A 16,947-nucleotide genomic window follows, 5' to 3' on the forward strand; every position below is an offset into this window, starting at 1 on the left:
ACCAGGACAGGGTGGCGGGCTGGAGGCATTCAGGCCTGCTCCCCCCACCTTTCCCCCCACACTGGGTCTTCAGCTTCATGATTGTGAGAAGACAATGACCACACATCCATGGACACTTCTGATTCCATGTCGGCGTTTCTGTCAGATGATGTGTCCTGATCTGGGAATGTGAAAATGTGCCCTTTATTTTGCTGCCGGCTGTAGGTGCTGGGACGCCCTCCTGAAGCCTTCAATGTGGCTGTTTGCCAGTGAAGAGCGTGGGCGCCCCCATCTGATACCCCTGTCCTCCCAAGCCCCAGACTTGGTTAATGGGAGAAGTGTTGGGTCAGCCTCAGCCTGGCACCAGACGCCATCCTTAGAGCAAAGGTGAAGTCCAACCTTCCACCAGATGGCTGGAGCCGGCAAGCAGAGATAAGGGTCACACTTTGGACTCCACAGCCAGAGGTGGGGGCAGAGCCCCCGGGGTCCGTGAACCCCGACACCCCTTCTGCTGCGGGTCCTGCTCCCCTGCCTGGTTAAAGGAGGAAGACGGGGCCGAGACCAGGGCAGTGGGGGGCTAGTCAGTCACTCACAGCACGCGCAAAGCGAGGTGGGCACCTGCTGCGGGTCACTCAGTCATCACCGCCGCCCGGCCGGGGGGAGAGGGGCGCGGGGGGTTTGCAGCGCGAGGGCGGCGGGCAAGCCAGGGTGGGTGGCGACTTCAGGGGCGAGGGGAAGCGGGGAGGGGTCCCTGCGGAGCGAGCCCTCCTCGGCGGGGGAAGGTGGTGGCCGCAGCCCGGGCAGAGCCGCTCCGTCCCCAGGGCCCCATGGGCGCCCACTGCGCCACGGGTCCGGTGCCCGCGGGAGAGGGAGGAGCCAGCCCGAGGCCCCGCCCCTCCGGCCCGCCCCTCCCGGCCCGGCCCCGCGCTGCGCTGTACCGGTCCCGCGGGCCGCTCGGTCCCACACCTGGCCGGGCCGCGACGTGGGCATCGCCGGGGGAGCAATCGGCGACCGGGGGGCTGGCAGCGCGGGCAGCGGGCGCCGGGACACCTGCGGACACAGGTGAGTGGCGGGAGGGCGGGGGCGGGGCGCCGGGGCTGTGGGCGCGGGGCCGAGAGAAGGGGAAGCCGGGTCAAGGCTCGGAAAGGACCCCGGGGAGGAAGAGGGACTCAGAGCCCTAGGAGGGAGGATTATTGGGAGGGGTCCCGGGAGACAAGGAACGTTGTCCCCTGCTCATAAATCAGAGGAAAAGTAAGGGGCGGGCTGCGCGGGATTCTGGGGCCGCCTGGAGGGAGACTAGCACCTGCTTAGGAGGTCTCTCCTCTCCAGGCCCTGCCGCCCCAGTGAGCGGGTCCTCTATCAGGTTTAGGGGGAGGGGATGGCGCCCCGCGCGCGAGGCTCCCAGCCCCACGGAGGAGTTCCCATTGGCTGGGGAAGACCTAACAGAGCCTGCTCCCCCTCGGCTCGTCTGTAAGGCCAGCGGCCGGATAGCTGTCTGTGGCCTGGAGGGTCCAGGTAAGGGGTGGGGCAAGCTTTTCAGTAAAAGACCAGATAGTAAATATTTCAGACTCTGAAGCCGCTGTGGTCTCTGCCACAGCTAGCAGGAACGTAGTCACAGACAACTGGCCAAGGAGGCGATGTGGCTGTGTTCCCATAACACTTTATTTATGGACATGGAAATTTGAATTTCATATAATCTTCGTATGTTGTGAAATATTATTCTTCTTTTGACTTTTCCCAACTATTTAAACATGTAAAAAACATTCTTAGCTTGTGGGCTGTGCAAAAACAGGTGGCATGCGGGGCTGCGTCCAACGGGGCCCCTCCAGCTCGCCACCCCAGACACTCATCCCCCACTCCCGTGTTTGGAGGAGGGGACGGTGTAGCTAGGTGCGAGGGGCATCCTGGATGCCTCGGGGCATCCAGGAACCGAGGGACCCTTGCTCCCAGCTACTCTTAGGACTTCAGCATCCTTTGAGGCCAGGGTGGGAGCTGGCACCCCAAATGCGCAAATGTGAGGGAAGGGGCATGGTTCCAAGGGGCTTCCTACCCAGCATGTCGGGGTGTGCCCGACCCCCACCAAATCGTAGATGAGGCAGCTGTGCTCTCCCAGCAAGTAGTCTTGGCCTTCCCTCTCCCCTTGCCTCTCTTCCCACCACCCCCCCGCCCCCGTCTCCAGCCTGGCATCACCCACTGATCAAGGCTGGCCCTTCCATTCCTTATTTTCTCTCTGCAGCCTCAGCGGGTCCCTTTCTCCTGAACATTGGAGTTATGACCCTTGGGAGGTGACCCAGGAGAGAAGGGATGCACGCCTTTGGTCCTCCCAATGGGGGTCGCCTCCAAGGACTGGTGGCCTCCCGCATTGAGACCTATGGGGGCCGGCTTCGGGCCTCCACCCTGAGTACTCCTGGTAGCCTCTATCCCCGAGGAGGCCCCGTGCTGGTGAGTCCAGGCTGTGTCCCAAAGGTGACCTGGGTGGGGCAGGGGGGAGGACACCCAGGCTTTCAAGTCTCTGTCCCCTTGCCAGGCCTTGGACTGCTCTGTTCTTAGCCCGCACCCCTGCCTTCTTTCGTGGGTTGTGAGGGAGAGGATGGCCGTGCTGGGCCAGGCTCCTGGGACTCCACACCCATCCCAGACAGATGGGGCAGGTGAGGCAGAGAGCCAGGAGGGGCCAGGCCCTCAGTGCTGTTAGACTGGTCACAGGCACGGAGCTGGTGGGGAAGGTCACCAAACCCAGGGTTTGGCACCTCCCAGACTCCCACCTCTACTTGGGAGGAGCTGGTGGGCTCCTTGAAACCTGCCTCCCTCTGAGTCAGGCCTGGAAGAACAAAGGTTCAAGGTGTTCCTACTCTACAGGTGGGGAGGGGTGTGAGGGCCTGCCCACCTCCACCCCAGCTCCACCCTCCTGGCGGCCTCCAGTGCTACCAAAGAAATGGGCGTGGAGGCGCAGCAGTCTTTCCCTCAGCCTCCAGGCTCTCCCTCCACCTTGAGGTCAGTTCTGCTTCCGGCCGAGGGTATCCCCTGCCTGACTGGAGGAGGGTTTGGCCCTGGGAGGCAGCTGAGGGTGGGAAGGGAGACTAGGATGTCTGTGGGGTAAATCAGGCCACGGGCAGATCAAGAAATGTGACCAGGCCTGCCCAGGAGGAGACTTCTGGGCCAGGCCTCAGCTTCGCACACGGAAGGGCAGCCACTCCCAGCTGGACGGGACATGCCCCGGGGAGGAGGCTGCACGTGTGAGGGCCCCCATCCCCACGTGCGCAGGAGGCTGTGAGGGCCCCAGAATGCGTGTGCACCGGGCACCGTGCAGGCACGGCCGTGGTGCAGGGAGCACACACGGGAGTGGGGCTGGAGGGGGACACCGGGACACACGCAGAGCCTGGGCATGTGCGTGCCAGAGCTGCTCTGCACAAGGCCCCTGGGGACCTGGGCCCGGTGGCCCCTGCCTGGCTCAGTGGCCTCCCCAGCAGTGACTGCTGTGACTCAGGGCCAGAGCGGCTCTCACCAAACTGGTTGGAGGGGAGAGGTGAGCCGGCCCAACCTGCTGGTGTAGGGGATGCTGTCCAGAGCCAAGCCAGGCCCCACTGCTTGTCTGGGACTTCTGTGGGGAGAGGACACCCCCAGAACTCCCCCATTCCTCCTCCAGGATCCCAGTGGCCGACACCTCCAAGGCTATGTCCCCTTTACCAAGGGTTCTGGCCCGGCCCGAGGCCTGTCTCCCCTGAGGCTGCGAGAACCAGAGCCTGAGAAGAGGCATGGAGGCCCCTTTGGGGCTGGGACACCTCACTTCCCCAAACTCAAGGTAAGGGGTCCCTCTCCTCCCATCCCCAAGCTCACAGCCTGAGCTGCGACGTCCTCCAGAGACCATCAGAGCTGAGAACATGGGAGCCCCTCCAAGAAGCAGGGTGCGGCTCTGTCTAGAGACCCTCTCAGGGGAGCATCTCGCAGCCAGGCTGCCTCGTAATGATGTCCGTTTGATGGGCAAGTGTCAAAATGTCCCTGAGACCACTGGTTCCCTAAGTCCCGCTCTGGTCTCCACCTGAAGGTCCCTCTGAAGGGTTCTGTCTCAGGAGAGCCCTGGAAGCTATCTTTCTGGTCAGGGAGCCCAGGTCAGACCCCTCTGTCCAGGGACCTTTCTGCAGACAAGGTGCCTCTCCATGCGTGTTCCGGCAACACCCTGTACCCTGTAATCCCAGCCAGGACTGATCCTCGTCCCTCGGGCCTGCAGGTCCTCACTCAAGCTCAGGGCAACTTGCCACCACACACACACACACACACACACACACGCAGCCCTTCCTGGGCCAGGAAGTGGCCAGGACTAATCCCCTCTCGGCGCCCCCAGGAAGTCACCAGAGCCCATCAGCTGGAGATGAGGCTGCACACGTTCAGCATGTTTGGGATGCCCCGCCTGCCCCCAGAGGACCGGCGGCACTGGGAGATCGGAGAGGACGGTGACAGCAGCCTGGCCATTGAGAAGTCCTGGAAGGAGCTGGTGCCTGGACACAAGGTGGGCCCGGGACACAGTGTCTGACCCCGTGGGGTCCTAGACACACACACACACACACACACACACACACACACACACACACACACACACCCCTCACCTCTGCCCCGGAGGAGGGAAAGGCCTTGGGAAGTGGGGTCTGCAGGGACAGCACTTGGAGGCATCTTGCTGTAGCTTCAGATCCCGGCCCCGCCACATACTAGCGAGACCTCGGTCAAGACAGCAAACCTCTATGCGTCTCGGTCGCCTCCTCTGTGACCTGGGGATAACGCCCCTACACACTGGAGGATTGGTGGAGGGTTAAAGGCTTTCTGTGCAGTAGATCTGGTAGCATTCAGCAGATGGCATCTGCTGGTCTTGTCATCATTCCCCAGCTGAACCAGCCCTATCCCCACCCAGGAGATGAGCCGGGAGCTCTGCCACCAGCAGGAAGCGCTGTGGGAGCTACTGACCACCGAGCTCATCTATGTGCGGAAGCTCAAGATCATGACGGATGTGAGCCGCCCTACCCCCGCCACATCCCCGGCAGCCCCGCCCCCGGGCCCCATCCTTGGCCCTTTACCGTGTCCCTCGAATCACTCCCCCCACCCGGTTCTCCAGACCGGAAGGGGCACGGCTGTTGGGGAGAAGGGGCAGGACATCAATATCCCCCTGACCTGAGACCCGCCTGGGGTCTTGGGAGAGAGGCTCGTGGTATGAAGGTGGGGGTGGGGATGCTGTGAAGGGCTGGCTAGGCTGGGGTCTGAGAGGAGGAGGTCAGACACTGAAAGCCCTCCCTGCATCCAGCTTCTAGCCGCCGGTTTGCTGAACTTGCAACGAGTGGGGCTGCTGACGGAAGTGAGTGGGCACTCGGGGTGTGGGACCCAGGGAGTGGGGGCGGGGTCACAGAGCGGAATTGCAACCCCCATTTACCCTGCCCTCCCCACTCCCCTCCTTGCCCTAGACCCTAAGCAGGCTGCAGGTCCCACCCAGCCCCTGCCACTCGGGCTTAGCCGTCCCTGCCTGCCCACCGCCCGTGCTGCCCGCAGGTCACCTGCCGAGGCATGTTCCGCTCCCTCCTCCAGGTGTCAGCTGAGACCCTGTTTGGAAATGTCCCTAGCCTGATCCGAGCCCACCAGAGCTTTTGGGAAGAGGTGCTGGGGCCCACCCTGGAGGAGACGCGAGCCTCGGGCCAGCCTCTGGACCCGGTCAGCCTACAAAACGGCTTCCTATCGGTGAGGCAGGGAGAAGGGCCCCATCTGGATGGGGCAGGACTGGGAGAGCCCCAAGGGGTCCTGTCCGCTGGAATGCTCATACCACTGGCACCCTGCCGTGACTCGAGGGGGTCCAAGGGCACGACCCCTACCCCTAAATACCACCTCACCTCTTACCTCCATTCCACCAGTATGACCTCTGTCCCAAAGGCTCTTTGGGCTTCTGGAGCCCCCAGAGGGAGGGCAGCTATCTCAGGGAAGGGCTACACCTAAGCTCTCATCGACCATGAAATCTTATGTCTGGGACAGAGACCCATGGACAAGCAGCAGGGAACAAGCAGCAGGGGCCTAAGCGACTTGTCCCTCAGGGGCCTGAGGGGAGGGGATGTGAAAGGCCACAGGGTACCCAGGGCGTGAAGGGTGATAAGAGAAAGCAAGAGGCCCAGGATCTGACTTCCTCCCAGTTCACTGGCCAGGGAAACGTGGCCTTGCAGAGTTAGATTGGGGTAGAGAGGCAGGGGGACAGTCTCCTGGGGGCCGTTGGTGGCCCTCTTCCCCAGGAGCAGGACTCTGGGCAAGCCTCAGGTCACCACCCCGTGGCTGGGCTGAAATGGGATCCGCAGTGCCCTGAAAACGGTCCAGCTAAATTATTGATGGCGGGTGAGGTCCAGAGCAGTGGGGCGTGGCGGGGGCTGGGGATGGAGCTCAGAGGGCGGCAGCGGGTCGGCCCCTCGGGACCTCAACTCCTCCTTGGAATCCAGAGAGGGGGGCTGGAAGTGGTGGGGGGTTGGGATTGGCAGGAGCTGGACTAAGGATCTAGGCCAGGCTCCTTCCCCTGCCCACTCCCCGCCCCACACCTGTCCCTCCAGTTCAGCCAGCGCTTCCAGCCCTACGTCCTGTACTGCCTGCGAGTGAAGCAGACCATGGCCTACGCCTGGAAGCAGCAGGACAACAACCCTCTCTTCCGCACCTTCCTGCAGGTGGGAGAGGGGCTGCTGGGGAAGGGGGATGCGGCGGACCTTGCTCCAAGGCTGAGGGTATCCCCGGGGCGGGGCAGGAGGCTGGCTTGCAGCCCCCTGACCCCTGCCCACCTTCCCTGGCAGTGGTGTGAGAAGCACAAACGCTCGGGGAGGCAGACGCTGGGGGACCTCCTCATCAAGCCCCACCAGCGCATCACCAAGTACCCACTGCTGCTCCAGGCTGTGCTCAAGAGGACCCCCGACGCCCGTGCCCGGGAGGCCCTGACCGCCATGGTAGGGGCCACTGGGGCTGTACCCTCGGGAGTTGGGGGCTGGTGAGTGGGGACGCATCTCCAGGGACTCTTGAGGTCTCTTTCCTTACGTGTGTGTGCCGGCGTGGCACTGATGTCGTTGTCTGGGTGGGATGTACAGACGAGGAGCTGAGCTGTCCTCCCTCCACACCCCACCCTCACCTAGATCACGGCGGTGGAGTCATTCCTCCGACACATCAACAAGCAGGTGCGCCAGCGGGAAGAGCAGGAGAGCTTGGCGGCTGCAGCCCAGCGCATCGGGCCCTACGAGGTCCTGGAGCCGTCCAGCGAGGAGGTGGAGAAGGTGAGAGAGGCGGAGGGAAGGGGGCGTCCAAAAAAGCAAGGCCCCCAGGAAAACGGATGAAGCCGAGGCCTGCAGCGGGAGAGGCAGAGGTGCCGTGGGCTGTGTGTGCCCGTCCTTCCTTCCCGAGGGTGAGGGTCCCAGGGGCCAGGTGCAAAGGAGTGAAACGAAGGCACTGGGATGCTTCCTGTCCTCCAAGAGGCAGGATGCCCAGCGCCCCGCTCCTGTGCTCTCTGCACCCCTCAGAACCTGCGTCCATTCTCCACGCTGGACCTGACGGCCCCCATGCTGGGGGTTCCTTCTGAGCACACCAGGCAGCTGCTGCTTGAGGGGCCTGCGCGCATGAAGGAGGGACGAGAAGGGAAGGTGAGGGGGCTGTGGGAGGAGCGAAGAAGATGGGAGAGAACTAAGAGAAAGAAGGGAGAGACGGTGGGACACAGGATGCGTCAGAAGGCTGGGAATGGGAGAAGAGGGGTGTGTGTGTGTCTGTGTGTGAGTTTGTGTGTCTGTGTGTGTGTCTGTGTGTGTCTGTGTGTCTCTGTGTGTATCTGTGGGTGTCCACATGTCTATGTGTGTGTCTGTATGTGTCTATGTGTGTATGTATGTGTCTGTGTGTGTCTGTGTCTATGTGTGTGTCTGTATGTGTCTATGTGTGTCTGTGTGTGTGTGTGTCTGTGTGTATCTGTGTGTATATCTATGTGTGTGTCTGTATGTGTCTATGTGTGTATCTATGTGTGTGTGTATCTATGTGTGTCTATGTGTGTATCTATGTGTGTGTCTGTATGTGTCTCTGTGTGTCTATGTGTCTCTGTGTGTATTTATGTGTCTCTGTGGGTGTCTGTATGTCTATGTGTGTGTCTGTGTGTATCTATGTGCGTATCTATGTGTGTCTGTGTGTATCTGTGTGTGTGTCTGTGTGTGTCTATGTGTGTATCTATGTGTGTCTGTGTGTGTGTCTGTGTGTGTCTATGTGTGTCTGTGCCTTTGTGTGTGTCTGTGTGTGTCTGTGTCTGTGTGTGTCTCTGTGCGTGTCTGTGTGTGTGTCTGTGTCTGTGTGTGTCTGTGTGTGTCTTTGTGTGTGTGTCTGTGTGTGTTGGGAAGAGGACGTGGTTCTGGCTTTGCTCTGCTTGCTGGCCTGGCCCTGAGTCAGCCACTTTCCTACCTGTAAAGTGAGAGATGGGCCCAAAGCAGCACGGCTCCCAGCTGTCCTATCCCACAGCTCTGCACCCGCCCACACACCCATGCGTGAGCCCCGACCCCTGTCCCGCCTGCTCCCTGCTCCAGCTGACCCTCGTCTCTCTCTTCGCTTGCCCCCAGCTGGATGTGTACCTGTTCCTCTTCTCTGATGTGCTCTTGGTGACCAAGCCCCTTCGCAGGGCAGACAAAGCCAAGGTTATCCGCCCGCCTCTCATGCTGGAGAAGCTTGTGTGCCGACCGCTCCGAGATCCGAGTATGTCTTTCCTGGGGGGAACTTTTCCTTCTCCCTTCCCATCGGCTGGAGAAGGAGAGGTTGGGAAGGGGATCAGATAAAGTCCAGCCCTGGAAGCAGACCTTCTCCTCCACCCAGGCAGCTTCCTGCTTATCCACCTCACCGAATTACAGTGTGTCTCCAGCGCCCTCACTGTGCACTGTCCCAGCGCTGCAGACCGTGCCGTGTGGCTGGAGAGGACCCAGCAGGCCCAGGTATGTGAAGCCAGGTGTGGGAGCAGGGGGATGGCGGGGCCCCGGAGCTCAGATCCGGTGCACAAGAGTGGAGGAAGGGGAGAGAGAGGGTGGGGTGCACACAGCTTCAGACTGGACCTCCTGCCCCTCCGGTGCACCCTCGAGAGGGAGACACAGCCCTGACCAACCTTAAGAGCATGGAAGAGGGACTTCCCTGACGGTCCAGTGGTTAGGACTCCACGCTTTCCCTGCCAAGGGTGCAGGTTCAATCCCTGGTCAGGGAACTAAGATCCTGCAAACTGCATGGTGTGGCCAAAAAAAAAAAAGTATAAAAAAAAAAGAGCACAGAAGAAAGCCTTTGGCCAGCTAGGGTACCAGTCCCTGGGAGAGCCAAGATAGCCTCCCCTGAAGGTTCCGAGGCTGTGAAACAATTAACTGCTGAACTTGAGCTTCCGTTCGGCAAACATGAACGGGGCACCTGCTGGTGCGCACAGGCTGGGTGCTGGGGAATCAGAAAAGCATATAATGCCATTTCTTCCCTCACAGAATACACGCTGCAGCCTAGCTAGACAGACAAGTATACACATAACAGAAACGTGTGGACGGAATGGAGTTAGGACAGGGAAGGGAGTGGTTCACTCTGTCTGGTGGGTTGGCTGGGAGAGGGACAGTGCAGAGAACAGAGATGCTTCCGAGGACAGAGGAGGCTTCGCCGAGGAGCTACTTTCTGAGCACCGCGGGCGGATATCTAGGAGCACGTCAGGGGAACAAGGTGGGCGGGAAAGGCATTCCAGATGGAGAGCAGAGTGTGCGAAGGTCAGAAATCGGAAGCAGTTGTGTGTGTTGAGTGCACCGTCAGCTGAGTGGTTGGCGTTACCAGGGCGGCACAACGGCAGAGAGGCCAGGAGGGAGGTGCTACCAGATCGTGCCCGTCCCTGGATGCCGCGCCGGGGAACTTGAACTTTGTCCTGCAAGTGACACAGAGGCAGTAAAAATGTTAACTAGTGGAGTGGAGTGATGCGGGGGGCAGATTTATGCAGCAAAAGCCGAAGGAGTTCAAAAGGAGGGAGGTCCAGGTGGGGCCATATTGGTTACTGCTTCGGTGCCGTAAAGCAGCAGAAACATTCCCTCACGGTTCTGGAGGCGGGAAGTTGAAAATCAACATGTCAGCCGGGCAGTGCTTCCTCTCCATAGCTCTAGGGGAGCATCCTTCCCAGCCTCTTCTGGCTCCTGGGGGCTCCAGGTGTTCCTTAGCCTATGGCAGCATCGCTCCACTCTCTGCCTCTATCTTCACATGGTCTTCCTCTCCATGTGTCTCTGTGTCCCAACCTCCCTTTCCTGTCTCTTAGAAAGACACCGGTCATTAACCCAAAATCCAGGATGACCTCATCTTGAGATCCTGCACTGAGGGTCTATGCACATCTGCAAAGACCCTTTTTCCAAACAAGGCCACTCACATTCACAGATTCTGGGGGTCAGGACCTAGACCCATCTTTCTGGGGCCACTATTCAACCCACTACAGGAGCAGAATTGCCAAAGAAGAGGGAAGATTTGAGTTGGACTTTAAGGATGGGGAAGACCCTGAGCAGAAGACTCAAGGGAGAAATTGGGTTGGATTTATTTGGGGGACAACCAGCATGTCTGTCTGAGTCTGGAGGGAAGGGTTTTGTGTGGAGCCAGTGATGAAACGCCAAGTTCTAGCGGACCCCAGGGCCTGTAGAAGAGGGTGGGCTGGACGAGTCTGAATTGAATTGGGTTGGCAAGTTGACACTAGAGCCACCATAGATTCTTTGAGCAAGGGAAGGCCATGGTGAAATCCGTGTGTTTTGTCTTGAATTGTCAGGTGGCAATGTGACAGGTGGGCTGGGGGCAGGAGAGATTGGTGGCAGGAGATTTCCCGTACTAGTTTGGGTATGAAACATAGAGGTTGAGTGCCACGGCCTTAGGGACATGGTGCAAAAAGAGAAGAAAAGAAGAAGAAAGGAGCTGAAGAAAAAAGAAGAGACAGGTGAGCCTTAGGGAGACCGATAGAAGCCTCTACCGGGCCCATGGTTCAGACCCCAGCTCTGCCTCTTACTAGCTGGGTGACCTTGGGTGAATTATGTGGCCTCCCTAGTCTTCCGTTTCTTCACCTGCAAAATGGATATAAATAATAACAGTCCTTGTCTCATAGGGAAGATTCAAAGAAACCATTCAGATTAAGTAGGCAACTTGGTGCCTCGGTAACTCAGGTCCACAAGGACAAAGGATGACTTGCTTCCGAGGTTCTTGTGTGAAAGGCTGCTTTGGCGATGACAACAGAAATCATTAGAAAGGGAAACCTGTTTGTCTAGTTGTTGCTTCCTGGGTGGCGTGGGGCATGGGTAGCAAGGTTTACTTTTAAACAGAAGCACTTTGGAAATGAGGTAATGGGAGACAGCCAAGTGGAGACCTTTCAGGGGTTTGTGGAAACACAGGCTAGAGTTCAGGCGAGAAATGAGGGTGAACTATGAAAATCGCTAAGAGAGCAGATCCTAAAAGTTCTTTTCGCAAGGAAAAAAATGTAACGACGGTGACGAATGTTCACTAGACGTCGTGTGGATCACTTCATATGTACACAAATGTGGAATCATTATGTTGTACCCGTGAAACTAATCTGTCAATTACACCTCAATTTTTTATAAAAAGAAGAGGCATTTTGAACAAGTTAAGAAATCATAGTGTAGACGATTTCTAAAGAATGCAACTGCACTATTTTTAAAGAGTTTAAATCAAAGGAGTGCTACTCATAGGACTTGCTTTAATGAGCAGATTATAATGATTTGTCATTTGCACATCAGGTAATTAGGGCTTTGAAACTTTGGAGGATGCGTAAAAACAGTCTTGTCCTTTAAACAATTTTAAGCATTCTTCCCACAGTCTTACCTATGGCATCGTATCAAGATATGGAGAGCTTATTCGAGAAAAGGAAAACCAGAGCTTAGTCTCTGTTTAAACACTGTATTTAAAGATTCGGAATTATGAGAGTAAAAAATAAATGGGAGGTTTATGCCATTAAAAAAAAAAAAGAAAAAAGGATGAAAGATCTTGAACCTTAAGATCTTGTGTCGTCCAGCCCATCGGGGCTGTCATTTCCTTGGATACCTAAACACAATGGTGACAGCGCCCAGGAAGCCAGAGGTAGGGGACAGGGTGTGGGTCATCTGCCCTGACCCCTGCTCCAGGCCGGATCAGAGTCCCCTCTCTCTTTGAAGTGGGGCCTCCTCTCTACACCACCGCCCCCCAGCCCAAGAAGAGACCCCCCCACCTTCTCCTTAGAACCCCCAGGGGAACCACTAAAGATTGCTGGTATTTTATTACACAAACTAACTTAGCCCCCAGGAGTTTTACTCCACGCTAACTGAGGTAGAGAAGGCATTTCCAATACCTAACCAAGCAGCGCACTAGCTCCCCGCGTCCCCTTGCAAAACCAAGAACCCTGAAACTTTGAAATGAGATTGTCCTGCTGCTGCCTCACACCAAAGTCTTAGGGAAAATCCTTTTCGCAGCTACCACCAGTCCTCGTAAACTGAAGAGGGCCATAGCATACCTGCTGATCCTAGGGGTCAGGGTGTTTTTTCTCCGCCTTACAGAATCGTCCATGTGTAGATTTATTCCTAGCGGGTCTGGCTCTGTGGCTTCAGCTTTTAGAGAAAATGAGCTTCTCAAGAGGAGAGACACCGAATCTTGGGAAATGCCCATGTTTAGGGGCTGGGAAGAGGAAAATGAACCAGTGCTGGGAACAAGGAGCTATCAGAGACGAGGCCAAGACGTGAACGGAGGAAAGAAGTGGGCTCGGAGGGCCCGCAGCCCAGCTCTCACTCATTATCTGCGTCAATTCGCTCAGCTCCGGCCCCACCTGGGAACTGCAGGGATAATGGGAACCACCTTGCAGGACAGACGGGAGAGTTATGTTTGTAAGCTGCTTGACACGCGCCCGGCACTTAATGGGGGTTCCATACATGTTTATTGTTGTCAACTTTAGAAGATGCCAACATCTTCTAAAGGCCGGGGGTGCCTGGCCGAGGGCACCTTCAAGAGATAGTTTTCGTCCGTGATGGGAGATTTGGGGAGGGCAGCGGGTGAATTTGGGAGCCGCTCCAGGGGCAGCAGGGAGAGGAGGCATTTCCTCCCAAGGCTTCAGTTCCCCACCGGGGCAAAGGAAGAAGAACCATGGCGTCAGGGGAGCCCTCCCTTTTCCCGGCTTTGTGGGGCTGTCACATTCAGGCCCAGGCACCAGTTTCCTCTTCCTTTCCCACCCTGCCCCCAACACGTCTCTCCTCTTACCCAAGCTGTGAAAATCCTCCTAGGGTTGCTAGAGAGCCTTTGGGGTGGCCGGGGGCCCTTCAAACAGCCCGGTCCCTGGTACCTGAGGTGTCAGGTCCTCCATCCCCACCCCACCCCTTGCCTCCCTGCTTCTTCCCAGGTGGGTCCACGGGAGAGTTTAGTGGAAATGCTTGTATGGGACAGATGTTCCTTCCAGACCACCCCCCAGCCGCCTTCCTCCCAGTTCTTTTCCTCCACACACCATCTCTATCCTGGACATCCCAAAGATAAACTTGAACTTGAGTCATATGGGGCCAAAGGGCATCTCAGCAGGCTGCCCCAGCCCCACCCTGACCCCAGCCCCACCCCGACCCCAAGAGCGGCTCCTCCCATCCTCGTTACTCTGCACAGCTGGGAGATGTGGAAAAGGTCACAGGACCTGGCCTGGTGTGCTGGTCTCCTGCCCCCAGACACCATCATCCCTGGCTCTGGCCGACAGAGCAAGTCTTGTGAGACTGCTGAGAATCCTTGCAGGAGACAGTGACTGGGAAGCCAGGCAGGAGAACTGGAAATACAAGCCTGAGGTCATTTTCCTGTCCCTGTTCGTCCTTTTCTCCAACACGTCTCTTGTACAGACCCAGCTACCCCCCACCCCGTTGTGTTTCTGGAGGGGCTTTGGGAAGGTCCAGAGTTGCCTAAGAATTGCTGGTTCATACACCTGAAGGGGGTGGGGGGAGGGGCACATTCAAATTACTTAATAACCAGAATGGAATGGGCATCAACCAATCAGAGTAGAGCTTGGGGAGGCGGGGGGGGGGGGGGGGGGGGGGGTGGTGGTGGGGGGGGGGTGGTCCTAGAGGCCCCCTGCTGTGCCAGATGTTATCCCTCTGCTGCTGGATCTTGGAGGGCAGGGTAGTCCTGGTGAAGGAAGGTGGGAGGCTTGGGCAGTAGCCCTTCGCTCACCAGCATGAAAGTACTTCAATACGTGCACCATGATAAGGCCATTCCAGCCAGTGCTGGTACCAGCGCCGCCCCCAGGAGCCTCCACCACCTCTTATGCCAAGCCTCCGCCTTTGGCCTCTCCGAGGGTTCCCTTGCCATCCCTCCCCTCCCCCAAGAGAAAGTTGTCCTTTGGTAATTCCTGACCCTTTCAAGGCTGCCCTTGAAAAATAGTGCAGTTACTGAACTAGGACTCACAGAGAAAGACCCAGCCCCAATTCTGCTTCTCTCTACCTGTGCGCCCTGGACCAAGTCCACTCATCTTTCTAAGTCTGGTTTTCCCATCTGTAAAATTGGCTAATACACTGCAGGGTGATGGTGTGTGTCAAATGACCGCCTGCATGTAGAGGTGCTTCCTAAACCACTTCTCAGATATTACTATTTTATTCCGGTGGCGCCTGTGTGAAAATGCTAAGGAAGACAAAATGTAATGTATCCTCTCTCCATTCCTCTTGGGATGGTCTTGTTGTCAACTCTGAAGGACAACAAAGTCCTCAACCCAGGACAAAGCCTGCCCCTGCCCACCTGGTGGTAGGAGAAAGAGTAACCTGAGGGCCCAGCATCATTCAGAGCAATTATGCCACCATCACCACCAATCAGGGAGGACTTCCTGAAGGAAGAAACAGACCAGACCTTGGCTTGCCAAGGGGATGTGAGAGGCAGGAAGAACGTACAAGTAGGAAAAGGGGCCTTATGTTTACCCCACACATCCTAGGACCAGCTCAAGAGTTCAAATACTGGCTCCGTCCTACTTTCCCGCAGCATGACCGTGGCAGTTACTTAACCTCAGAGTCTCTGTTTCTCAGGAGTAAAGTAGGAGCAAAAAAGTCTGCCTCATAGGGCGGCGGTGGTGAAGAGAAAGCAAGATAATGCGTGTAAAGCACTTAGCATGGTGCCTGGCATACAGCAGGTGCTCAATAAATGAGAGCTCTTAATGAAAGTATCCCCACCCCAGGTCACCCTGCAAAAGCTGAAGGCAGAGGAGTACATCCAACAGAAGAGGGAGCTCCTGGCCCTCTATCAGGACCGGGACGGGGAGTCCCCAGGCCCCAGGCCCTCCATGCCTTCGGTGGAAGGCTCTGAGAGCAGCACAGAGGGAAGGTAAGACCTACAGGGCGTACAAGGCCTCCCAGAGGAGGGGGGCTGCAGGCAGGGAGGGAGGGCAGAGGAGCCCACAAGGTTGGGAAATGGTATTACAGCTTTTGGGGGAACTGGAACCAGACTGAGGAACCCAGGCTACAGGTTGACACCAGCCATGCGAAAGGCCACATGAGACAGCCTATGGGGTTAGCCAGCCTAGGGCTGGCACAGGGGGAAGGAAACAGGCACGAGAGGCACAAATTCCCTGAGAGAATCAGGTTCCCCAGGCCGGGGATGGAGAGTGAAGGCCAGTATGGGTTTGCGGAATGTCAGAGCTGCAGGGACCCGGCTAGTTCAAATCCCCAGAGAGCGTGGGAGTTTCACCCAAAATAACAGCTGTTGAGCAGCACGGTTATAGAGAAAAAAAGACTCCATCACTGGGGGATAACCTAGGGGAGCTCAGGAAGCACTCAGCAGATACTTGATAACAAGTTTCTGGACTGAGTGCAGGGGCTAAAATGCCTTAAAGGAGCTTATAGTCTAGCCAGTGAGTCAGTGCAGTGTAAAAGTGATACCAAAGTAAGTTTGGAGGAGGGCCCATTTCTGGATGGAGGGATCAAGGGAGACTCCCTGGACTTGAACTTGATCCCTCAGCATCTGACTCTGACCATTTGCTAGTAACTGTAGGACTCCTGGGTCCTCGATCGTCATCCCCCAGCTGGTGGTGACGGAAGACACAGATGAAGATGCTCCCTTGGCACCAGATGATATCTCGGACTCTGGCTATGGCACTCTGGTCCCAGGCTCCCCCAAGGCGTCCCACTTTCTGCCAAACCGTCTACGCTCCAAGGTCCTTCGGCGGGACCCTCGCCGCACCTTCTCCACCCTGGACCTCCGAGATGTTCCTTTGCATCTCCAGCCTCCTGACCCCCAAGCTCCCCAACGCCGAAGCACCCCTGAACTGCCAGAGGCAAGTGTCCAGAAAGGAGACAGCCTTCCCAGGGGAGACCCAACGACCTGGTCTGAGGAAGAAGGCGGGACCTCGGTTGGAGAGAATGTGGTAGTGGAAACCTTACATAGGGCCCGACTTCGGTGGCAGCTCTCCCCCTCCCTGACACACACTGACTCTTCTGGGGAAAGCCCCTGGGAATCCTCAGGGGACGAGGAAGAGGGGCCCTTCCTGGGACCCGGCTACAGCCCCTCCCCTCACCCGCTCCGGGCCGAGCACATGCTCCGAGAGATCCGGGAGGAACTGGCCAGCCAAAGGATTGAGAGAGTCCCCGAGCCTGGGGACAGCAGACCTCGGAAGCTGACTCGGGTCCAACTGCAGAGGATGCGGGGGCTTCACGTCATACGCCTGGACACGCCCCTGTCCGCATCGTAAGTGCAGAAGGGAAGCTGGCGTGGGATGGAGCGGAGGGGAAGGCCAGTATGGAGCCAGAGGGGATGCCGGGGCAGGGGGTTGGCGGGACAACACAGGAGGGCAGGACCAGAGGGGGGTCATGGCGGGGAGGGGCCTTTAGCTTCACTCTTCACCCCATGTCTGCCTACCTGACACCTGCCTCTTGCCTTTGCAGAGAGGTGTGAGGGAATACCTCCGTAAGAGTGCTGGTCACCACCTCCACCCCTGGATTCTACCTCAAGGACACTTCCCCAGGCACCCTGCCCTTCCTGCTC

At 57.7% G+C, this 16,947-nt stretch overlaps 1 protein-coding gene across 3 annotated transcripts; it reads left to right on the forward strand.

Annotated features, from left to right (window-relative positions):
- Window positions 1-2,283: 2,283 nt before the first annotated feature.
- Window positions 2,284-16,654, forward strand: PLEKHG6 (pleckstrin homology and RhoGEF domain containing G6; the record flags this gene model as incomplete). 3 transcript variants are annotated; one of them, XM_082850656.1, is made up of 14 exons in its annotated part: window positions 2,284-2,421; window positions 3,623-3,778; window positions 4,226-4,483; window positions 4,880-4,975; window positions 5,267-5,317; window positions 5,545-5,694; window positions 6,543-6,653; window positions 6,777-6,926; window positions 7,110-7,247; window positions 7,491-7,610; window positions 8,562-8,694; window positions 8,812-8,927; window positions 15,146-15,291; window positions 15,958-16,654. In XM_082850656.1, the coding sequence occupies 14 exons, from the start codon at window positions 2,284-2,286 to the stop codon at window positions 16,652-16,654; spliced, it is 2,460 nt and encodes an 819-aa protein (XP_082706782.1). The 3 variants fall into 3 exon arrangements, with proteins under 3 accessions (XP_082706782.1, XP_082706783.1, XP_082706784.1); XM_082850657.1 differs by having other exon boundaries at window positions 4,319-4,483; XM_082850658.1 differs by having other exon boundaries at window positions 4,319-4,483; window positions 4,883-4,975.
- Between the last annotated feature and the right edge of the window lie 293 nt (window positions 16,655-16,947).

The sequence above is a fragment of the Leucopleurus acutus genome, assembly GCF_964270905.1.
Source record: "Leucopleurus acutus genome assembly, chromosome: 11".
Lineage (NCBI taxonomy): Eukaryota > Metazoa > Chordata > Mammalia > Artiodactyla > Delphinidae > Leucopleurus > Leucopleurus acutus.